Genomic DNA, 25,195 nt, shown 5'->3' with positions numbered 1-25,195 from the left:
TAGTCTTAGATCCACAGTTTGAACAGTTGCATATTCAAAGGTGCTGTTTGCATGGGGTCTGAAAGTGAACTTTAAAGTGGAGTTTCCAAGCCAACAGCACAGCTAATGCACATACTGCATGTTTCTAAGTGTCTCAACTTGTAGCAGTAACCCCACAGTGATTTCCAGTGATTTCTAATTTAACATGAGCTTTAAGAGTGGTATTAGATCATGTTAGGCGTACCTCCACAGCAAGAGAACCCAGGCTTTCCAGAAGGTTTTCTGTGGCCTTGGCGACCTGACGGGCATCACTGGTTCCTGAACTTACGTCCGACTGCAAGGAAAGAGCAAAGAGTTTAACTGTATGAGTTTAACTGTATAATGCATCACTGGTACCTTTCTAAAAGCAATAGAGACCATTTACTTTGACAACAGTAGGAATAGGACTCCACTGCACCATTCTGCATGACCCAACTCATACTGGTCACAGCCTCTTGTCTAAACTGAGATCTGGCCACAGGTACTGGGCCTACACGACCAGGTTCAGGAACAACTTCTATCCATCTGCAGTTTGCCAGCTTAAAGCAGAATTTCACTGTTTTTTCAAAATCTCTGCATAATGAATTCATTAAGATGTCATTCAGAGTGGTTTGGTTTGAAATGCTTCACTCTAGAGAAACGTACAAAGCCACGATTGTTCACAGGGGTGGTGAAAGGAACTATCCAATGTGTTTAATGCCTCTACATCACAAAAAGATATTATATAACGTAACATTTTGGCCCAAAACGTATTTCGCTAAAACAGGTCTTGTAAGGCAAAACAGCATCCGCAGAAAACTTATTTTTCAAATTTACTGCTATTTTACAATGATCAACATTACATATATAAACTGAGAAGACGTGTGTTCACTGGAGGTTTTGGATAATAAACGAAATTTAATATTTCTGTTCCTGGTTCCTATCACCACCACTCTTAATGACTTTGCTCACATCTCAAACATTAGATATTGAAAATGTGAAAAAATCTACTTTAACGATTCTTGACACCCTTTCTATGCACACTTAATGCACACTTAATGCACACTTAATGCACAACTCATTTTACTGGGCTTCTTTTTTGAGAATTATAGCAGGCTACCTTCTCCATAGGTGACTGCACCCGACCCCCCCCCACCCCGTGCACTACCGTTTCTTACTTTATCACTGTTTCACTGCCTGCAATGCCTTTAAATGACTGGACTGAATGCTTATTTTTGTGCTGAGATATGCTCATACTTGTAGTGTGTCTGTGTTATGTCCCTTGTCCCTTGTGTTATGATTCTTTTGCACAAAATTGTCTTGTAGAGGCCTTAAATCTGTCCTGCACTGTCTTGTCTGGTCCTACACACTATTGTTATTGTAACTGATGTGAACTGTCTGTGAGTAATCCTGTATTTATCTCTGTAACTGATGAGTAAGATTTCCTATGTAGTGAACGTGTACAAAACAAATAAAAGAATCTTGAATCTCAAAGATTTTGGTACAGCATGTGCTACATTAAATAATGTGCCTTAAAGAATGAAATAATAATGAAAAGTATTTGAACACAAACCCTGCGCTAAACTCTGAAGCATGTTGAATAGGAAAGTGTTATTATTGTCATATGCCTTCTGTGTCTTTTTGTAGGTTTCATTTTTCGTTTCTTCACTGCTACATAAAATGTCATTGTGCCCTGACTGTTTTCAGAATGATTTTATTTTTTATTATCTAAATTACAAGGCTGTGAAGTCAGATCTTAGATTAATATCTAAATGACCGCATTCATTCACTGAATGGGAGTAAACAATAAAAATAAAACCATAAATGTTGTATCACACAACCTACTGTAAAATATGAAACACATGCCAGTGATTCAACTATCTGTAGGCCATCTGTAAGTCACTCTCTATTAATGTATCTGCTTTTCCTGGGAGTGAGCCATTATTCCATAACCCCTGCACTGACACATTGTCAGATTTTGCTGATGAGCACACCGTACGACACAACGTGATGTTCGTGGGTTTTTGATAAACCAACACAAGACGAAGACAAAGAAGAAGACTAAGAAGCTTCCGTGACGTGCTGTAATTCCCAAGCGTATCTCCAGGCTACATGTTAACATGGGAGTGTACGTGAACAAGCCAAGACAGGCCTTCCATCTCTCCCTCTCTCTCTCTTTTAGCCTCTCTCTCTTTCTTTTCAACCTAGAGTTTGTTTGCTTCTCTGCAAAGTGCAAATCAATGAGTCAGTCACCTGGTATATGTCTCAGAGAAGAAAAACAACAGTGGTCAGAGAGGTGTGAGTATAAAGTTCCCTGATAAGACAAGATGATGGCCTCTTCACCCTGCTATATTCACTAGCCCTGAAGGGACAGCAGGGTGGTCATGGTTTTAATGCTCTTCCCCTTACAAATAAACACACAGACACACAAATGGAAAGAAATCCAACAAATCCTTTCCTGCTATGTCATTTAAAGTAATTTCTTTCAACAAGTCACTGACTTCTTCAAGCATCTGGTTAATTTATGTCACCTGTCTAGGTTCCTCGTTACTGACTATGAGTCTACCTATAATGAAAGCCCCATCAAAAACAAGGGGCTTTCAGAAATTTTAAATGAACAATGACTTCACACTGAAATTCCTGCTTTTTTCACTTATTTTCCTTTGACTTTGCAAGTGTATTATCTTATATCTGATGTCCTCAGCAATGTCTCTTGACAAACAAACAATTTGAACTTCATGGCTGTTTTAACTGGAAAAATTAAAGAAGAGTGGTCTCTGTACTGTAACACCAGGGTTGGGATGTAATGGATTACTAGCAATGGGAATATGTATTCAGAATACAAAAACGATTATAATCACCTGTATTCGGTCCAAGTTACATTTTGTAAATGCAGTATGTGTAGATGGATAAATCGATGTGGTTATCTGTTATTAATCTCAGTATTACTGAGTTATTTTCAAGGAATGATAAAACTAATCATCTTCTCAGTAGTGGACATGTTTGCAAGTGATAAGTTTAGCATCAGTGTTGTACTGGATCTCTGCTCGGGGAACTGTGGGAGCAGCAGTGGACTGAAGCAGGTGGTGAGAGAGAGAAAAAAAGTTCTGATTTTTAAAAGATAAGGAGTTTTTTCATGAAAGGTACTGCCAGAATAATTACATGAATAAAACTGCCAACCAGTAACAGCGAGAATGTGTTTACTAAGTTAAAAAAAATCTCATCTGCCTTTCCAAGATGTATTGTAAATGCATTCTAAATGTATTCTGAATATGTTACTTTTTGTGTATTGTAAAGAAATGTATTACTGAATACATTTAGGACAGTGTATTCAGTATTCAGCTATCACCACTTTTCAAAGTATTTTGCCGAACAGTGTGCAACACCATATGTAACACCATGTCAAAGGTGTTGTTGAGATAATGGTGTATGTAATAATCTGATTAAATAGTCTTTCAAATAATTAGTTTAAAAAATAGCAAATACCAAGAAGCACTAATTCTATTATAGAAACGTGGCCTATTGTCTTTCAATGTGGGTTTTTTTCACATTACTTTCTTACAAATATTAAAAGCTACTAAAACAGACTAAAACATAACAGTAGACTGTAACTTTAAAATATGTATAGTATATATTGTCACTTCAGAAGGGCTTTGTCAGAACCAAAAATATGTTTTATGTACAATCTTTTTTCTGATTTTCCTCTCTTACCCTTATAGGCTTGAAGAAGTCTAGGTTGGTCATGAAGAGTTTTTCGGCCTGGTTCAGCCAGTTTTGTGAGGAGCTGCAGATGATGTCCTGGGTCAGCTTGGCCACCTTCCTGTCTGTGATGTTTACAAAGTCCTCCAAGCTGGAGGTGTTGCACATGTCCTTCAGATGTACCCCAAAGCCTTTCATTAGCACCTGAGACATGCCGGGCCAGAGAAACAGGAGGAAAAAAAGTCAAGGGTGATAATCTGCATATCTGATTCTGATGGAGTGAAAGGATGAACAGGGTACATAAGCTGTCTTTGTGATAACAATGAGGCTACTTCTCAACTGAACATAGTGGTGAGGGGTCTAGCAAAATTATAACCTCAAAATATTTCTAGATATTTTCATGATACATGATATGCACCACAATTTTTCATTTTTATGAAGCTTACATTGGTAGTGTCACTTTTAAAAAGTACTCAAAAACTATGAACACAATGGGCCTCATTCACCAACCGTTCTTTATAAGAAATTTCTTCTTTAAATCCACTTATGCAGTTTTCACAAAGATTCTGACATTTACCAGTGTTTTCTTAATATAGAATTTGTTCTTATGTCAGAACAGAATCTACACACACTCAAGAGCACAAAGGTTCTGCAGTTTAAAAACACATCATGAATCTGATGTGGACTTTTTCATAGGATCTTTCTCAAGAACAAATTTAAGACAAAACTTAGATGTTGATGAATGAGGCACAGTGATTTTTATTCTACTCTTCCACATTACACTGCTCTAAATCTACTTAAAAAGTCTAATTATGCTCTCTTTGTAATGAAACATGCAGTTGCTCAAAGGCCCATAATGTCTGAATATGTAGCATAAAATTATTCTGTAAAAATGCCAATGGTATCAGACACCAGCCATTCTTCTTTGATTGAACCAAAAGTTATTGAACTAAAAGCCATCCTACACTGGTCAAACACCATTCTACCTTTAATGAGTATTCAGGATACAGTTATAACTGTAAATGGTATCTGTCTGCCAGCAGCCATTCACAGCTGATCTTAGGGAGACAATTACTGCCCGACTGTCTAGTCTAATAATAACATGATCAAGAAAAACAGTAAGCATGTCCTAAATACCATATGGACCACAGAAACTACATCACACTTGATAAGACAGATACATTATTTGAGTTAAACTTTTTTAACTATACCGGTCAAAGAATTTATTGTGCTGTAATGGCACACACTGAAGATAAGGAACTGGATCAAGACGTCAACCTGTTATTTCACTGCTCACCTTTTCCAGGTTCACATTTGCCTTCAGAATGTCCTGGACAGTATTCTCAGAGAAGGAAGCATTTTGTATGAGGAATGTGGACAGGGTCTCGTTGTCATTCAGGAAATCTTTAAGCCTGAAACCTGAAGAGTACAAATACAGTTTTAACATGTGCCTTGAAAAAAACACCTTGTAATAGCTTTAGTTCAATTTCCTGCAACTTGACCAAATATTATTTTTCAACAGATCCACCTACTCATTTTGAGATTTATTCAGGAAAATGCTATCCCATTTTCTACAATTTTCTCTTCGTGTGCATACCTACCATGTCCCTAATCCTTTGACATGTGCTCACTTGCTGAATGTTCAGATACTCATTCTGGTGTAGGACCATTGTGTGCACTCCTGCTTTCTGGATTAGGTTTCATTTATCTTTTAAAGTTCAAGTGCATGCCTGAGCAAGCAGATCCCTGAGGTATGCCACAGACGTGGGCTGAGCCATAGGTTCACTGTATCAGCCATGCACTCTGGTGGGGACAGGCATTCAAGAATGGTCTAGAAATGTCCAAGATTCTACAGTTTTTCTGTGTGTTTGTAATACTTTAAGCATTTAAAATGTTTTATTATGGTTATCAGTCGAGAGTTACTGTTAAATAAAGTGAATGATTTGGTAATAATAATTGGTAATAATTATTTGTTAATATTATGGTAACAACAATGGTTTTCAAAGTTCAAAAACTATGTAACATTTAAAGACCACATGAACACTTTGTGGTAAAATGTCTAAAAATAGACGCCACAACAAACTCTTAACTTGAAAAAGTGAAAGGACAGAGAATTTCACTGCCATATTTATCCCCACACCTCTGTCCCCACACATGACCAAGCAGAAGGCAAACTAATGCTTTTTGATATCTGTCTAAAAATGTGATTGGTGGGTCATAACCAATCTGTTATATTGTTTGTCATCTTGCCAGTACCAAAGACAACATTGATCAGTAGCAAATATAATGCTTTAACCACCCAAACAATAATGAATAATTACACAAAGAAACTGTATATTATGTGCAAAGACCTTAAAGAGAAATTCCCCCAATTGGTCAAAATATAAAGAAAGTCATTCAGAGTGGTTTGATATAAAATAGAGAAAATTATTAGCTCTTTACAGTGGTAGTAAACCAGAAGTCACAATGTCTACAATGCAAATATAGACATTTTATTTAATATTCAAAATCATCTGTGAACCTACATATGTGCACTGAGTTTTATACGTAACGTTGAGAATGCTAAAACAGTGATAAATCTGAAAAAAACACCTCTTCTTTGGGTACTATTATGTCTAACAATGCCCTGTGCCCTCAAATGCTTCAGATGTTTGGTAAGTTTATCTAGAATTCATATGAGTAATTATTTAATATTTCATATTAAACTACTCTGGATGACTTTGTTTACACCTTAATGATTGAATTATGGAGAAAATTGGTGGAATTCCTCTCTAAGCGTTCTGAAAAATAAATTGCATTTGTTGTGTAAAGTACCTGGGACTCCAGAAATCACACCTGAGCTTTCATGGAATTTTGTAAAGTGTGCCCATTCACACCTTTCCCTACAAAAGCCTGCTAAAAACTCTACTCAGAGTAGCCTCGCTGTCTTGAATGCCCCCATTCCCCTGTCTGCCTCCTCGAGGAAACAAAGGCTGGAAGTGTATCCACTCTCCATTCTTAGGGAGGGGGGCAAAGGCTCCAGGAGACGACAGATTCTTGAATTGTTAAAGCCTTTCCCCACTGAATCCACCCTACTAGAACTAGAATAAGGTGTAATGCTGGTGAAGAGTCAAATAAACTGTGGAGTCAATGCGAAAGACCAAGGGTGAAATGTCAGCTTCTCTGTTGTGTGAACATTTCATGACAAATGAATCAACAGCAATGGTCCAAAATGCCATGGAGTAGAAAAAGCTAAAAAGCTAACATGCAGACTATGAGTAGGGGCAACTATTTAAAATATATGGCCTCAATAACTCACAATCAAGAAGTGTAGAGAACAGCAGAGAAGAATTACTGAGTTTCTGGCATGGCTAAGTGCTTACAACAGCATGTCAGTAGACTTTTAGTAATAGGCCACTGCACTTCAGATAGGGCAGAACGGCAGTGTTATGGAAGATATCTAACTGCTCAACGAGAACGTAGACTCAAGTTTACAGTCCCAGAAGATAAGAAAAATCAATAGTAAGACATGTAGCTACATATATCACTCAGACAACAGATACTGAATTATGCATGATACCAACATGCTTGCGGAGGCTTAATCTTCAAGCAAGCTAAACAAATATACTGACGTATATGTTTCACAATAATAACACTAACCAAGAATATTCATGAAAAATCAAAAACCTTTGTAAGAATAGGGCGAGCAGTACATTGTTTATAAATCGGAAAAGATTCCACAGTCCTCACAGCTGTGATCCTGGTGTGAATGAGTTTAAACGGAACTGGCTAAGCAGCTAAAGCCAATAATGACAAACTTGGTGACCCACACTGCTTTCAAGTGCCCTGCCATCTGTTTGTATGCATGAGAAAACAATATAGACATAAAAGAATGTAATCGCAGCATGAGGAAACATGGAGAGGCTCCACAATACTTGCATAGCTGGTTCAAAGCTTACATTTTGTTATGTAAAGAGGCGGAGACACACTTTCTGAAGCTGTGGTTTGATTGGGGGTGGGGGGTTAGGCTCTTTTCCTATGCATTTTTCATATCACATTGCCTCTACTTTGCCTACTCTCATTCCAAATTCAGCAAGGAGGCAGCTTTACTAATGGCAACACGTGCACATTTTTGAAACCCCCTAACGTGACTTGGAGCAGGGCTGAAATGTAAGGCCATGAAAAATAAGACAAGATAATGCAGATAAACTGTTAAGATCATGCGGGTAGCATCCCAGTGAGAGCAGTACTTTATCAGTAGTTGAAAGCTGCAACTCCAGTGCGCAAGCATAGGTATTATAATGAACTGTGCACCCAATACAAGCATCAGTAATCAAACACTTAGCCAGACACCAACTTTCATTTATTTCCAGTCAACACTGCCATTAAATACAAGTTATTAGTCTTTCAGAAGACATTTCTGAAGAGATTAGATGTAAAATAATTCACTTTCGCAAGGAATGAGAAAGTCAAAGGGGTTAAAAAGAGAGATTGAAAGATAAAGAGAAAATGGGACTTTAACAACTATGCAAGTCCTGATAGACCACCAACACCCTCACCATCAGATAAAAGAAGAAAACTGCCAACTCGAAAAGTTCAAAAGTTGCTGGTGTTCTCAGAGCAATGTACTGACCACCTCCAAGTCCAAACCTCCACATCATTGAATGTGTTTGAGATTACATGGATCATGAGAAGCAGAAATTGCAACCAACTTATAAAACTGAACTCTGGTGCAAAATATATTCCTATAGATGTCTTTGAGAAACTGACAGCAAGCCACACAAAAATGATAGAATCTGTAATAAAGGCAAAGTGTGGACACTAAATGCTGAAACTTTTTATGTTAAATTTAGTTGTTGAGGCTTCTGTGTAATTTTCTTTTAAGTATACAGTTTCTGTTTCTTCCTGATGCTAAAAAATGAATAACTTGTATTTAATGGCCATTTTGACTGAGAGTTCAATAAATGAAGGGTGGTCTTTGACTTTAGCACAGTAGTGTATGTCCTCCACAATCATTAATGACTTGATGACATCTATGCCATCTCAACTTACACTAATAAAGTACATTAGCCAACACCTTTTCTGCCATTCACCGACAGCCCAAAAGCATCAATGTCCACTGAAATGTAGCCACATCAATGCTCAACTACACATGCTATAAAAATAGCAAGTTGAATCACTGTATCGGATCCCATCACTGACACTCAGCCTCCATTATACAACGTAACACAATTATAGACCACTCGCTGGTGTGTGCGAGAGCAGCTTTAAGTGTTACTGGGAAGAGAGGTTTCAGACTGCTCAGTAAGCGGTAAGGGGAAGCAAGGTGTCGCGTGAGGACTGAATGGAAAGGGTGTGTGCACATATGTGTGTGTCTTCCGCCTGTCCTCACCCACACAAACTGACTTGCCACAGCTCGCCCAAAAGATCTGAACACAGAGCCATTCGCCCACATCCTTTCCTAGTGGAAATTTTCACTACATACAAAAGGAACGTTTCAGCTCATTACAGCTCCACATGGATTCACATGTTAAATGTTAGGCATCTATCCAGTATTCAAATGGAATAGATTGCCAGTACTAAGCGGTGGAGATTAATCCCTAAACTTTCATTACAATGTGAACTTTTCCAAGCTTTTGAAAGTTACACCCACTGTCTGCTTACCTGAAGTGTTGTTCTGCAGAGCTTTCACTGCATGGATTAGCTCTTTAAACCCATCCAGACTTTTATCATTCTGACTGTACAGTAAGATTTTCTTGGCATCAGAAAAAAGTCGTGAGATTCTGAAAAAGTAAAAGCAGCACATTAACACAAGCATATGTCTTTTATTTTCATGAATACTAGTTATTTTAATGTGTAATTGATTGTAATTCAGTTTACAACATTATTGTAATCTTCTGTTGGGCTGCTGCCATGTGCTGACTCGTGTTTTCAAACTTACATAGAATCATTGAAGTTGCCGACGACTCCGGGGGATTCTCCAGGGGTGGGGTGGCGGAAGCAGGGGTTGTTGGCGTTGCAGACAATGCCCTGGATCCATGGCAGAGTGCCCGCTGAGGGCATGGCTTTGTTGGGAAAGTGACCTGAGACAGGCAGAGGGAGAAAGAAAGAGAGGGGCTTGACATAATTAACTGCTTCACTGAAGAAAAGAGAGTTCCCACAATACTAGAGAGAGAAACGAGAGTGGGAACAAGGAAAGAAAAGTAGCTTTATCGGGTGATTGAAATGAAGGGGAGAGAAAGACCAGTCACTCTGATCCTCAGTTTCAGTCTTTAAACAAATATTTGAAACAACTTTCACTTGATTATTAACCCTTAGATGTTGCAGAAATTGCAGCGACAACAAAAGCATAATGTAATTTGATGTGAATTATTTCTTTCTAATAGGTTATTGAAACAGGCAGAGAAATTCTGTTGAAAGTACGGATTCTACACTTTCAATCTATTTGTGTTCATAAGTAGAAGGGGAGGTATTTGATGAAAAAGTGTTGTCTGTACACTTTTGCTTTAAGGAATGAAAAACCTTCTTTTACATTTTTACCATATTTCTGTTATTTCTTGTCTTAAAAAAAGTCAGAACTTCAGACTTGGATCTACTGATACAGAATGTTTTAATCAGTATCATTATAAATCAGTGCGCCACAAACAAGCACAGATAACTCCCATATCATGAGTTGCAGTGTGAGGTAAGTTAGTCTGGTTTGACAAATGATTTAAGAAATTTCAACATAAAACAATATTTAGCACTATTTTCGCCATGCTCAGAGACATATTTACATGCACTTGTCTTTATCTTCTTAAGAAAGAAAGTAATTTTTACATCTGTCTACATATTGTTCACTTCTGTTTTTACTATTTTGCTTAATTTAAATATTATAGATTTACTACAGTAAAAATAGTTGAAAAGGAATGAAAGGACATCCCAGAATAATTTGACACTAGTTTTATTTGGGGAAAAAATACATATTAATACACCATACAGTGATATAGGCTGAAATCGTACTTATACCTTCATACAAATTTTTGGCCATACCACCCACTACTATGTAATAATATAACTCTCAACTTCTACAGGTCTCTTCTCTTGTTTAGCTACAAAAGTAAACCGAGAGGGAATTCAGATGGATCATGATGCCATTTTATCAGGCTTAAATCTACAGTGTAAGCTCCAGACATGATGTAAAAAACGCAACAGTGAGATTTTTGTTGTTTCCACGCTAGTACACTTGGTTCAGATAGTATCCGTGCACCCTGTGATCATCTTATCTAGGAGCCAGGACAGAAGCTAGCAAACATCAGCGCCTTTGAATCTTCTTGCAAAGGAAGCCAGCTCTGTAGAGTGACTTTATCGAAGGGAGAGTGATTGCCTAAGCACAATGCTGGACCTTTGGCCTAAGACTGACCCCCCAGAATAACACTCATTTGTGTGACAAGTCAAAAAAGTAGGTCTGCTATCAGTCAACCTTAAGACTGCCAACTGGCCCAGCGCTAAGCACAGCATAAGATAAGATAATACCTGAAGAGGTAGAGAGCAACCCGATTAACCATGAATGCGGTGTATGCACTCAATCAATTTAAATGACCGAAAATACATCATCAACTAACCTCTTTACAATGTCATTAACTTAAACGTTAATCGTTTTAATCAGAATTGTGGACAGTTTAGATTGTTTGTTTATTATAGTTCTCAACTTGATTACTGCTACGTAACGGGTCGCTCCGCAAAGGGAAATTTGTCTAACCAATCGTTCCTCAGAGCAGTTGCAACATGCTAGGACTCACATGCTGCATGATTCACAGGAAAACTATTCTGCTCTCATCACTCAGACTCAGGCTTTATGGAGAACTGAAATACAACACAGAAAATGCTTCCTCCTTCAATATGACATCCTTCACTCTGGCGTGTCTGACACAACAAGACACCAAAGAACTGAAACTGATCTCAGTGGAATCATTATTTGAGGGCACACATAGATGTTTGCTGCCTAGTTAGTAGGTGATGGCTACAAGGAGCCTGATTGAGATTTTATATATATTTTATCATTTTAGTGCAGGATTAGATTTGCTTGTGAAGATGCTGACATTTTTGTGATTATAGATGAGATTAGTGATTTTAACCTGCAATATCTCTAGTTTTTACAAGTCATTATAAAACATGATCTTCTGTAATTCATTAAACCTGGAGCTCCCTCTGTAATCTCGATCCTAGTATGATCACTCACTATAAGATAATAAAACCTGCTAATAGACGGCCATACACTGTGTTGTTTTTGTTTTTGAGTGTTGAGTGTGGGATATGATGTTTCAATCCAGGATACATATGGTAATTTCGAGAAATTATATGGTGATGGCCCCTTAAACTTGCTGCCAGATGAGTTATGGCGTGTGCATGTCCACATTGGCCACAGAAAAATGTATCAGTATGCAGAACCTGAGGTTTCTGTTTTTTATTATGCTTTCTATCACTGTATAAAAGATGCACAAGGCTTAAATTATTGCTGGATGCGTTCAGAGCACAGATCGGATCGGTGTGCTCTTATTATTTACAAGTCTGAGGCTTTGTTAGATTGTGTCCATACGTATCAAATAAATATTTTTATAAAGCAACAGCATTAAGACCTCATGTGGTTAATTGAAAACAACAGATTAAATGGCAGAAATATCCACATTTTTGCATCTGCTTTAAAAGGTTAAACTGTACAAATTAGGAAGTCACACGCTTTACAAATTACATTTTTGTAAAATACATTATTGCAGAAAATTAACAACATTATAGGGAATTAATGATATACATTGTATTGCAGGTGTTTCATGGTGTGTTCTGAGGCTTAAAATTGAAGTGAATGGCACTTCCAGGGGCACGAGGAAGCAGCTGACAGCTATTCAGCATGATCTTCTATAACCCTGTGCTACAAGAACATCCATTATTACTTTTATTTATATCCAAAAGACAGTAATAATGCAAATGCCACAGTTCAGGTCACTGAGTATGTGCTATCTCATAAGTCTATTTATTATGCCTGTGCCACAGATAACGTGCCAAGTGTGTCTGAGTAGTCCTGAACAACATTCATGGAATATGGAACTTTGACAAGGAGATTAGAAGAGCAATAAGGTCCCATAAAAAAGCATGCTGCAATAAATCGTTCTTCACTGACATTACAACTGCAGTTAACACCTCATACATTTACTGGCTCTAATATCAAGAAGCTGATGAGTCTTTAATTCTGACACAATTTTTGGATTTCTCTCCTAAATCAAACAGAGGCCAGCGGTGAATCTGAACTTTTTAGATGCATATAGAGTAGAATGTATTATGTATCCTAACAGTCAAACTTTAGAATTAACAGCCATAAACATTGCAATGTCTTTATTAAAGGTTACCTTCTAATATTTCTTACTCATCTGTCACCTGTAATCACACCTGCAGCAGGCAATATGATATGGCAGAGCAACTGTCATTTTACCCAATGGGTGCAATACTGTACATATGCCAGTGGGTACAGCTTGTCCTTGATAACACCAGCCCTATCCTAATCTCTGATCGAGAGAAAGTGCTACTAAGGAAAATACACTTTGTTATCACTGATAATGCCTGATATGCTCAATAAGTGTACACCATAAATGCAGTAGTGGCCGAAGAAATCCTGTCAAATGTGCACTTTTCTCTCGCAGAGAACCTTTTCTTTCATTATTATGTAATTTGTCGTCTTTTTAACTGCAGAACAGTTCTGCAGGACGAAGCACTAATTAGACAACACAGCTTGTTGATGTGTTTACAGAGGTCTTTTTGCCTGCAACATATGGAAGCCATTTTGTTTTCCACTGTCACCTCAGGAATTCAGGGAGAAAACAGAAAATGGATGACCACTCTGGATAAATAATCTAGCGTACTAGCCAAAAGTTTGGAGGACAATGTCTAATATTTTCACTTTTAAACATACTACAACCTACCTAACATCTGACTGTATTTCTGTAGCAAAGTGTTTACTTACATTCATGCTGTTCATATGGGGGGTAGTTCAATCTCACAGCAATCAGGATGAAGAAGATGAAAAGAGGCCAGACTATCTCAATCAGCAGCTGGAACTATGCAATGCAAACATGTGAGGAGAGAAAAGAGAGGAGAAAAAAATCAGCATTTCCATTTAAGTGAAGACCCCCATCCACCCCCCTTAAAGATGAGTGCTTGGCCCATGCTAATAGATCTTCCAAGAAGACCTAGGCTTTAGCCTGCACACTTCTTCACTCCCACAAACAAAGCATCTGCAGCACTCTAATGATGTTCCACCGCCAGGTTCTCATTGGCCGGCTTTTATTAATACTGCTCATTATTAATACATGACAAGCTCATCAGTCATACATCAATACTCCATTTCCAGATATAGAAAGTGCATATGCAGAGTGACGGCTGAGTATAGATGTCTAGAAAGGTCAGCTTATGTTCAGTGCTGGTCATTGATCACCTGACCGCATCTCTCAGTCTGGCCTTTTGGGCATGAACTTTGTTTTCACACAAATGCATGCATCTCAGATTTTCACAAGTCAGCAGCTGCATGCATTAGAGCTACCGTACACAATGTAACCACTCGGCAGCATGAAGGAATGAAAACTGTTTTTACATTATAAAAGAACAGTCTGGTGGAAAATCAAACGTGTACAGTTTTTTTCTTATCTCATATGTAGTTAATCAGCCAAGACAAGGGATAAGATCAGAATCAGCAGTTTTTTTGCTCCACACAATCATAGTGTAATGTAGTGTAAATGCACTCGTGTCGTATGTGAATGTTGCTTCTACGCTTATACCAAAATGTTGTGGCATAATTATATATAACTCATTGTTTTTCTTAGCCTCTTACATTTAATCCAATGCATCATCTGATTCTTCTGTAAAGAAATTATAATCAACCATAAAATTCATAACCAGTACACACCTAGGCAAGATGCGCTAGGTGTCTAAAGTTTGCTTCATTGAATAAGCAATGAAGACACAAGGCTAATGTATCTAACAAGTAACAACAACAAAACTGTAAAAAAATGTGCTATGTGTCAGAATCTGTTTCTTCTTGAACTGAAGTACTCTCTGGGTAACCCTGCAGATTACTGGAGGACAGAGCATTGTCACGGACATCTGTCCCTTATATGTCCTGCAGCGGCCATTCCTGGAGCCCTGCTGTTGAGTGACCCTTGCTGGCTGAACTCCTTATAACTAATGACTGATAACTCCTGAGTCAGCAAGATTCTGTTGTCTTATAAAATGTGATGGACTTTTAGTGCCCCCAGTCAAGCTGGCCAAACAACTTTTCACAGTAGTTTAATCTGTAATTGACAACGGCACTAGAGACCACAATAAAAATGCAGTCATAAGAGTGGTCTATACTAATATAAAGAGATACTCCACAATGAATAAATGTTAAGTTGTGCCTGAGTGTCTAGTTCATAGTCAATTTGTTCTGTACCCTGCAGTCTAATCTTCACTTAGCTAGAGAAATGTTACACATAGACGTTAGTGTCCCTTCATGTGTAACATTGAGTGAATAAAGTTGGGAAAAAAGAGAAATAATTCTAGTATAGTTACCGTTTGTCGTCTTCTGTAGGTGAAATTCTTCCACAGCAGCAGGCCCAGCTGAGTGGAGATAGACATCTTCACTCAGGTCCTCCTCACGCTGCTCTCTGCAGCTGTCTGGACTGCAATGAGACACGGTGAGAGAGCAGGCTGAGTAAAAGAAGACTTTCAAGTGCAACCAACAGAACAGCTCAAAAGTCCAGGACAAAGTGCAGGAGCCTATCTGAAACCCTTCTGCTCACGTTTTCCCTGTCCTCCTCTCCTGTCCTGTCCTGTCCTGTCCTGCCCCATCCCATTTTAAGTACACCCACTCATGCCTTCCCAGAATTCCTAGTAACAAAGGACTTCAGTGTTGTTGGGGAATTGTTCTGTAAGGAATTTCACAGCTCCAGGTAGCTGCTTCAGCAATGGCTGCTTTTGATCAAAGTGCTTCACCGGGAGTCTGTAAGCAAATCTGTTCTACTGTTCTATGCTAATGGAACCATTCATCTGGGCTGAGAGTGTGTGTGTGATCTTCAGCTAAATCCATCATTGCTCAAATGAGTGAATGAAATCCATGCCTTCCCAAGATTCCTGGCAACAATGATGTATATTAGAAGGAAACTGAAGGACCAAGACTAATAAAAACATAGACTAGATTCGGCTAGTCTAAGCCATCAGGTTACAGGGGACACTTTAAAAACTCTCTTTGTTTATTCCAGGTTTTAGCCGATCTTTGGTAGTGTATTCCTTCTAAATGAGCAGAAAGATATACTGTACATATATCTATTATACTGCTAATTAAATTAAAAAGTATTTAGTTGAAAATTGGAATAAAGAATAGCTTTATATTTCAGGGCATACAACATGCATGCTCTATATGACCTAATATTAGGGGTGGGCAAAATTATGACATGTTTTTCTGATCATATAGATATCATCAGGACTTAAAGAACACTGAGCGACTGCATGTTTTAATTACAAAGAAAGATTAATTAATCCGTTTAAATTAGATTCAGATTCAGCATGTGAAGCTTTGAAAACATTATCTTGATAGTTTTCAATAGCACTTTCTAAATGTAGCACTACTATTTCTTTCTTTTTCTGTTCTAACTTAGAAAATCTCAGAAAAACAAAATATTATGATCCACGCTGTGTATCGTGAAAGTGTCTTTAAGTATCATCGTGATATATTTCTGTCCACCTACTTAACACGCAGAGCCATATTACTAGATGTTCTCTAATATCTAATACTAAAACCATCTTGTGAAAACAAAAACATTTTCCAACTTAAATCAACCATAATAAATATTGATGAGAGTCAAATTAACAGTAATGTTTACAATTACTGCGGCAACAATTCTCTTCATTTGCAATCAACCACAGTGTTAGTGAGCTCTGTGTACCGCAATGTCTCTTTCATTATTTCACAATCTTTCATCATTACCTTAATGAAAGGCTATTCATGGTTTTATATTTCACTGTCTATATGACAATGACCTGATGGTTCCTTATATATTAACAAGAACATATGAGTGTGAAGATGTTTGGCCCTGGTAAACACTGTCTCACTGTTATATACTTCTGTGTTCTGAAGAAGCTGAATGAAGGAAACAGAACCAGGCTCCAGTACAGCGTGATCAGATACCGGTGTTCACCACTGATCTTTGATATGCCTCTAATTTCCAGAACTTTCCCACTTTTCTGTAATCTATACCACATATGTGTAAACACGTAAAAAGAGTACCATTTAGGCAGTGGTTCTGTTTAGAACCATGAGTTCAATGTAGAATTTCATGCTTAAATGGTTCTTCTAATGGTGAAATGATGGAGAATGAAAATAGTTCTATGTAACACCAAAAGGGCTTTATCTATTGTTACAAGCTTGACATTGTAATAATAGAGGAACCATTTTCAAAAAGGTACAATACATTCTTCATCAGAAGAACCATCTCACCATGCAAAGAAGCATGAGAGGTTCTATATAGAACTCATGGCTCCAAACAGAACCATTCTCTTTACTAAAGAACCCTTGAAGAACCATCTTTTTTAAAAGAGTGTACAAAGATCATCACAGACCAAACCTACCCACCTGCTTCTCAACCTACTGTGAATACCTCTCATTAGCGTTATCAGTAGCCTATATAGGCTATTAACTTATAAGATACTGGTAGCTCCAGGTTACATATTTCACATTTTAAAACTGTATAGCACAGTTTAGCACTTGTAAGTGTTAAGAGCTGACTGCTTTTGCTCTGAGGGTAGCTAGTCAAAGTGCACTCGTTTTTCCAGAGCTTCTACAAGAAGTGAATGGCAAATGATGGGCTGCTAGTCGAAATGAAGCTTATGTATATTCCATCAGAAGCTTTCTCTGACAGTAATGCTACACGCTAGCTAACTCCATAAAACTGACTTGTTTTTCTCGAATACAAGGCGAACGACGCGATGAAACGCCACACTTCTCGTTTTACAGCGTATTGTTTCGATTCAGTGTAAAATCTCACAGGGTTCTTTAGTTCAGTGTCCATAAGCTCGACTTTTCTAGAGAAACTAAGTTACACAAAAAGACTCAAAGCCGCTTCACGTAGTCAGTCACTCGCGACACCTTACGAGAAAGACAAAAAATGGGGAAAAAAGAAGACATGACACGCTGTTACCTTTTTTCCAGTGATACACCTGATGATTTGGTCTTGAGCATTCAGTGTATTCCGTGTAAACTCGGTTTAAACTTTCTCTCTCAGTCACTTAGACCCGGACCGGTCAGACAACGTGAGCGTCTCTCATTGAAAAAGAGCATCTGCTCGGTTCCTCGAAGGCTTTATAGGAGAGCCGCGCGCATCCGCTAGCGGAGCCGGGGTTACTATCGGACACGAGACGGTAGGTGTGCGCTTAGGCTTTTACAGGGCTAACACATGCAGCGCCAAAACACCTCCTCCATGAGCTCCTGGGGTACTAAAACGGGCCAACATCTGGGGAAGGAATAACCCCGTGAACAACAAAATGCTTTAGGTTTATGTTTTTTTTTCTGTCGATAGTAAATAAGCCTGTATTAGTAGACTATCTCTGATAATTACACAGTGGTAAGTTCTGAAACTTTTTTTTGTTTTACTGTACAGGGTTTCTTTCTGAATTTGAACGGTCTTTGTGAGGGTCTTTCCAATCAGTACCCTTAACTAACCCCCCACCCCCACCCCCTGGGTGGCCCATTTTTCCATGAGCACTGATGCTTGACTGAGTTCCTCAGAACTAGTGTTGATGTCCCATAAAGATCCCAAGATAATGATTATGATGATTGATGATAACGATGATGATATCATAGATGCCTTGGAACGGAGCCTAAACAACAAAGGAATAGTCAACATTCATGCTTTATATCTAACCTTTATCCATCCAGACATTCAGAAGATGTTGGCTCTTGTTCTGCCCCAAGAAACTATGTATAACCATTTGTGCCAGATAAAGAATAGCAATAAATCAAAATAAACTCAGTTGTCCTGGACCTTGACCACTTGGGCTCCTACCAAAAAAAAAAAAAAAAATCTTTCACTCTGCTAAAGGTGTTTGAACACTGCAAATTTCAGGGGAAGGTGGTAAAACATGCTGCACTTCAATTTTGGGCAGGAGTATGATTGAATCAGCATGTTTTTGTTACTTTATGCTGATGGGAAATGCAGTCGCGAAGACCGAGCGCAGAGCCAAGTGACAAGATAATGTTAGAACAGCCAAAGGTCACCTACGCTGACTCACCTTCATTCTGCATTCCAAACAGTGGTTATTTTTCATTGCCTGTCGATATCAAGCGTATTTGTTTTCATTTGAGCACAAGAGCAATATTATTAGACAGAGCCACACCATAATAGTTAACCCTGACTGACCAAACACAGATTTGGAGCGTGTCACATTCCATGTTTTTCCTCTCTTGCTATTCTCTTGGCAGCATTCAGTGAGAACTGTGGTGTAACGTGAGAACTGTGAAAGCTGTGTGAAATAGTCTTTGACCAGCCAAAAAAAAAACAAAAAAAAACAAAACTCATCTTTGGGTGTCAAACGTGCACTCACAGCTGAATTCAACAGGTCTTTAGCTCTTATTCTTTATTGTACTGGGAGTCTTGATGTACTAGGCCTCCTAAAGGATAAGACTAGAATTTCAGTGTAAACTGTAAGTTCCTGAAGCCACACCAAACTTGTCAGACTGGACGACAACACAGATCTGCTTCAGCACGCATTATGTCACCCTGCAATAAATCTGTATTGCATAGATGGCATGTGTGCTATGATAAGAGAGTTTTAATGACATTGAGCACAGCCACACAGACTGCAGTTGACCTCAGGTGACCCATGCTTGCTGATGTAGGGAAGAAGTTATGTGATGATGTCACAGCCCAGTGCACTGCTTTTGCTCCTGTCCAGATGTTGAAGAGTCTCTTCAGTCTGGGGAAGAAGACATGACACATAATCCCACATTATTAATGACGAAAAACACCACAGAATGAGGAAATAGAGGGATACAGAGAACAGAACAGCTTGACACAAAGTGGACTTTGGAAGTTCAAGCATCTGCGGTGTTGATTCCAGTAAACTCCACCAGGAGAGATGTAGCAATGTTGTGTTTGCTGTGGCTAAATCTGTGATCGTAATACACAGGCAGTAGCTTGGCCACTCTGAACAGGATGTAGCTCTTCAGCATAGTTGAAATGTCAGTATTTCATTGTGAGCTGTAATTTATGTGGCCTTTGTTATGGCTGAGGTGGACATTCAATATTATTGATCCTTTCATTTTACACTCTAGTGCTTTTTCTTGGATCTACTCTAGACTTTAGCTGGTTCTTTGGCTGCTGGTGTTGATGAGAGTACTCTGTGTTGAAGACTAATTTTTGATTTCTAATTGTGTAATTGTGCTGAAAAAAGACCAGTCTGTTGCTAACAGATGTTACATAATATAAAATTTGAACATTTTTAACTCCAAGGTCCCATGAGTTTCTCTAGACATTCACCCCTCCCCCCATAACTTTCATATTAGCTTAAAAATGAATAATTCATATAAAAAATAACTATACATAATAATGTTTAAGAACATTAGATGATAGTGTAATAAACCTAGCGAGTAAGGGCTTAATCATGTTGGTGTGGGGGGATGATGTGATGTTTCAGTTCAATAACACAAGTTGATCATTGCCTCTAATAAGAGTGTTCTTAAGATATTTCTTTTATTTTATGCTTTGACGGGCACACAACTGACGGTTAGCGTATAAAATAAGCTGTATGTAATGCAGCATGGATCTGAGTTTTGCTTGTGATGTTGGTATGGCTCTTGAAATCTGTGTAGGAGTAAACGTGTTGTGTCATGTATCTAGAGGAAGTGGGCCATTCTGTATGCCTGAGCTGAGCGTGTCCTGAGGGACAGTATACTGTACCCACAGCATCCAGGAAGCTCTTACACAGAGCCATGTTTAGAAAAAGAAAGCTTTTAGCACATTTTCAGAGCAAGGTTCACTTGGGAAGTTCATGCACTTACAATGAAGACATACTTAGTGACATGTTTTATATCTTGTCATAGATGTATTCAAACGTTTGCCCTTGAGGCCCCCTTCCCAGTTATTAACTCCATAAAACAACCCAGCATTACTAAAGGAATAATACAGAATAATCATCCATCCATCCATCCATCATCTAAACCGCTTATCCTTCTGGGTCATGGTGGGGTGCTGGAGCCTATCCCAGCTGTCATTGGGCGGAAGGCAGGATACACCCTGGACAGGTCGCCAGTCCATCGCAGTACAGAATAATCAGTTAAACATAATTTAAATTTGAATTTCTGCATAATTCTTTATACAATGTCATTCTGATTGTTTTGATGTGAAATGGTCAATTGTAGCAAAACATACTGACTTTACAGTAGACAGCCATTTAATTTGCTATCCAAAACAACCAGTGAACATAGGTCTTCTGAGTGGATGTAATGTTGTTGAGAATGGTGAAATAGTGATGTATCTTAAAAACGTGTTTTCTTCTTGGGACCATTTTGCCAACAACACCCTGCATGTATCTCTGCATTATGAATACACACACACACACACACTTCTAAGCCACTTATCCTTTCAGGTCACAAGGGGTGCTGGAGCCTATCCCAGCGGTCATCGGGCGGAAGGCAGGAAACACCATGGACAGGTCGCCAGTCCGTCGCAGGGCAGACAGACATATACATTGACACCTAGGTGCACGTTAGTGTGTCCAATTGGCCTGACTGCATGTCTTTGGACAATTGGAGGAAACCGACGCAGACATGGGGAGAACGTGCAAACACCACACAGAAAGGACCCTGCTTGTCCAGCCTGGCCAGGAATCAAACCCAGGCCCTTCTTGCTATGAGGCGACAGCGCTACCCACTGCACCAGCCATTGCATTATGAACAGCTTTAAAAAAAAAAAAAACTTTTTAATAATCTTCTTTGAGGCAGCCTTTAGAAGCTATAAAGCTATTTGCACCGCTGTAAACAATTCTGACTTGGTAAGTTTCTATTGAATGGAGCATTTTCACATCAGATGACTCTGAATGACTTTCCATATTAAAAAGATGCAAATTTGATTACAGGAGGTAATGTGTAGCCCTTCACCAAACGCTCTCCTTTGGAGCATCTGGTCTTTTATGCTCTCAGGCCTTGACAGATGCACAGTCTATACAGGACAACAAGACTTGATCTTACACAGTTAAACAGAAAGACCTCAGACCTTAAAAAGTATTATGCGACCACAGTGAGTCACTAGATTAGGGGTAAAAGTTCAGGTCATGAGATCTAAGGAAGGATGTTATTGTGCTTAAGAATAAGGTAAACAGTTCCTCTACAGAGCATGCATCCTTAAACCACAGAAGCATGTGGTGTAATATATATTTAGCCATGGTTTGTGTCTGTGTTTATGAGGAAATGCAGTCTCATGTTTAATGCCTGCTCAGCAATTTGTTTAAACTTTTTCTCACTGGGCAAAAAGTTTCAAAAACATTTCAAACTTTCACCTGGTTTTCTTAAGCTAATTAGAAAAAAGGCAGAGTATAAATGTGCTGAAAATAAAACTGCAGAGTTAAAAAGACAAAAAACAAGAATTAGACAGCGAGCCAATAAAGTAATCTCTGACCTTAGATTATACAGTGGAGGTTGTCATTTCATGCAGGTGTGGAGACAAGCCTCCCTACACAAACCTGATATTATGATATAAAAGGCTGAAATGCTGGTCTCAGATCAGCATAAAGGGTAAACTAACACTAACCCCTAACAGTAGCACGTTAAATCATGAGGTGGAAAGAGACACCAGAACTCAGAGGGCATCTAAGCTATGGTGGCCATTAGAAGTTGTCTGCTTGAATACAGTGTTTACAGACAGAATTTTGAAGGAGAAATCCACCAATTTTTCAAAATTTTAGTGTAATTGTTGCAATGTAAGCAAAGTGGTTTGCTGTGAAATGTTTCATTGTAGTGATAGGAACCAGAAGTTAAGATGTCAACAACACAATAGTGTTTTTTGAGTATTTTTTGCTATTTTGAAAAAAATAAAATGAGGCCGAAAGCTTTCATAAAACAATGTCTCAGAAACCAGGCAGCTTATTCGCAACTGCTTTATGTATTAGCTTTCCGTGAGGTAGCTTTTAGAGGCATTAAAATGCTTGAATCAATGAGAACTCAGGTTCTTACCACCACCTCTGTGAACAATTTTGACTTGGTAAGCTTCTCTAGAATCATACTTTTCACATTAAACCACTCTGAATGTTTTAATAGTGAATTAAAGAGAAAAAAATATTTTTAGGTACCAAGAATGAGTGATATTTAACTGTGTTTTGGGCTGGTGCGAGTGGATCACACACAGCAGTGCTGCTCTTACTTACCGTCCACTCTATTAGCCACTCCTACCTGTCATTTGTCATATATAAGCTGGGTCTAATCTTGGCATCAGTCCAGCTATAAAACTGTGTCAGTCCATTGATTCACGGCCTGGCTAGGTGTCTGGTACCTGTGTGCAAGAATAAACTTCAATTCTCCAGACATATGGCTAATTCCCTGGTTTGGGTTGGGGTTTGGATTCTTCATTCTTCAGGCCCGTGACACAGTCCTATTCGGCCTATGACATTATTTGAATTTTCTATTCTCATTAGCCCATTTCACCCTCAGATGCACAACAGTCCCCAGCATGCACAGCAACATAGTGTGCGTTCTGACCCCCTTCACGCAGCAACAGTCCTTCACCAGTGGTCACAGGATGTTGCCCTCAGGACACTGTCGGATATTTTTGGTTGGTGGACTATTTTCAGTCCAGCAGTGACACTACGGTGTTTTAAAACTCAGCAGCACTGCTGTGATTGATCCACTCGCACCAGCACAGTACACACTGACACACCACCACCACGTCAGTGTCACTACAGTGCTGAGAATGATCCGCCACCCAAATAATACCTGCTCTGTGGTGGTCCTAAGGGGGCCCTGACCATTGAAGAACAGGGTAAAGGGGGCTAACAAAGTAAGCAGAGAAACAGATGGACTAAAGTCCGTAATTGTAGAACTACAAAGTGCACCTATATGGTAAGTGAAGCTGATAAATGTACAATGAGTGTGAAGGTGTACTTAATGAAGTGGCCAGTCAGCATACTTTTCTGCTAGATTTCATACACTGTAGGTCCACATATGTTCTGGAAACTAAGCAAACACACAAACATTATTGTATTACTCCACTAATTTCTATAAATATGTAGATCCACTAGTCCTTTGTTCATGCAGCAGTGAGTATCTCAGCACACTGTCCTCAGTCAGTATGTTGATGCTGGATTTTTAGCCACACTGCCACGCCGCCAAGATTTTGTCTTAAAAGTTTAAAGTCTGTTACAAGTGTCCCTGCAAGTATGCAGATTGTTGTTGTCATTGTGGCTATTCATTATATATTATGATAACATGACTCTACTGGCAAAAAAAATTTAAAAAAATAAAAATAATAATTAAGAAAGTAGAAATGAGACATACATCACTTATGGGTGCTTCTTAGTGCCCAAATGTTCAGAAATGGCCCCTGCAGTAGCCACAACTTAGGAAAATGTATTTATTTATTTCTACGTGTATTTTTCCTGTCAGTTTACTTTTCTTATGAAGTATATTTAAAAAGGAACCTTTTGATAGAAGAAGGTAAAAACACTCTTAACATTGAGTATAAGCTGATGTCTGAAATTCCAAGTATCTAGGAGTCTCTGTGTGCTCTGTTTGTGCAGGGGATAGGAATGTTTGAACCAGGGGGGGCCCTCAATTTAAAGCCCCTCAATTTAAAGGTCCATAGGAAGGGGGCCTCTCACTTTCTCCCTTCTTCTCTTAGTTCCAAATAGATGAGATCATTTTAAAAAGAACCATATGTTCTGTCTCCTGTTTCAACAACAAGAACCATATATATATGCTGTTGGTCAGTCTGTTCGGGAGGGGACATTTAGAATTGGCACAGATCCTCTCTCAGGTACTTTATAGTGCTTGATATGATACTGTTTTACTATGTAATAAACCTTTTACTGGCAACTCAGTATTGGTGGAGTTTTTCTTCACAACATCTAAACACCATCGCCACTAAATAAACAACACTTATATTAGCAGAATCAGATTCATGAGACCGTCGCAAGAACTGGTTTATCTGTTGTACATGACTGCCCTCTAGTGGTCAAAGAGGTAACTGGCACTTCCAATCAATCTGACGCCAGATTTATTTTCTTACAGCTGTTTACAGTAGAGTATATTAGGTGGGATCTATTCATCCGCCTATAACTCTCTCTCCCTCTTTCTCCCTCCCTCTCTCTCTCTCTCTCTCTCTCTCTCTCTCTCTCTCTCTCTCTCTCTCCCACACACACACACATTGTCTCTGCCCCTCTCTCTCTCTCTCTTTCTCTCTCTCGCTCCCCCTCTCTGACTGATGCTCTCTCTCTCCCTGGTACAACAGCGAACAATAGAACAATGGCTCCC

The 25,195-nt window shown here is 38.8% G+C and overlaps 1 protein-coding gene across 3 annotated transcripts in view; it reads right to left on the bottom strand.

Annotated features, from left to right (window-relative positions):
• Nucleotides 1-18,049, bottom strand: part of abca1b (ATP-binding cassette, sub-family A (ABC1), member 1B) — a 35,713-nt gene extending 17,664 nt beyond the window's left edge. For 2 of the 3 annotated variants that reach the window (XM_036575752.1, XM_036575753.1), the window contains exons 1-8: nt 17,877-18,045; nt 15,253-15,362; nt 13,670-13,763; nt 9,617-9,758; nt 9,340-9,458; nt 4,994-5,115; nt 3,709-3,900; nt 224-313 (exon numbers count right to left, since the gene is read on the bottom strand). In XM_036575752.1, coding sequence (XP_036431645.1) covers nt 224-313; nt 3,709-3,900; nt 4,994-5,115; nt 9,340-9,458; nt 9,617-9,758; nt 13,670-13,763; nt 15,253-15,318 — 825 coding nt within the window. In that variant the 5' untranslated portion in view covers nt 15,319-15,362; nt 17,877-18,045. Of the gene's footprint in view, nt 1-223; nt 314-3,708; nt 3,901-4,993; nt 5,116-9,339; nt 9,459-9,616; nt 9,759-13,669; nt 13,764-15,252; nt 15,363-17,876 lie in introns of all 3 variants that reach the window. The other variant, XM_036575755.1, reaches the window with a different exon arrangement.
• Between the last annotated feature and the right edge of the window lie 7,146 nt (nt 18,050-25,195).

The sequence above is a fragment of the Colossoma macropomum genome, unplaced genomic scaffold, assembly GCF_904425465.1.
Source record: "Colossoma macropomum unplaced genomic scaffold, Colossoma_macropomum, whole genome shotgun sequence".
NCBI classification, from domain to species: domain Eukaryota; kingdom Metazoa; phylum Chordata; class Actinopteri; order Characiformes; family Serrasalmidae; genus Colossoma; species Colossoma macropomum.
Note: the sequence above shows the minus strand (reverse complement) of the source record. Positions and strands in the feature narration are given on the sequence as shown.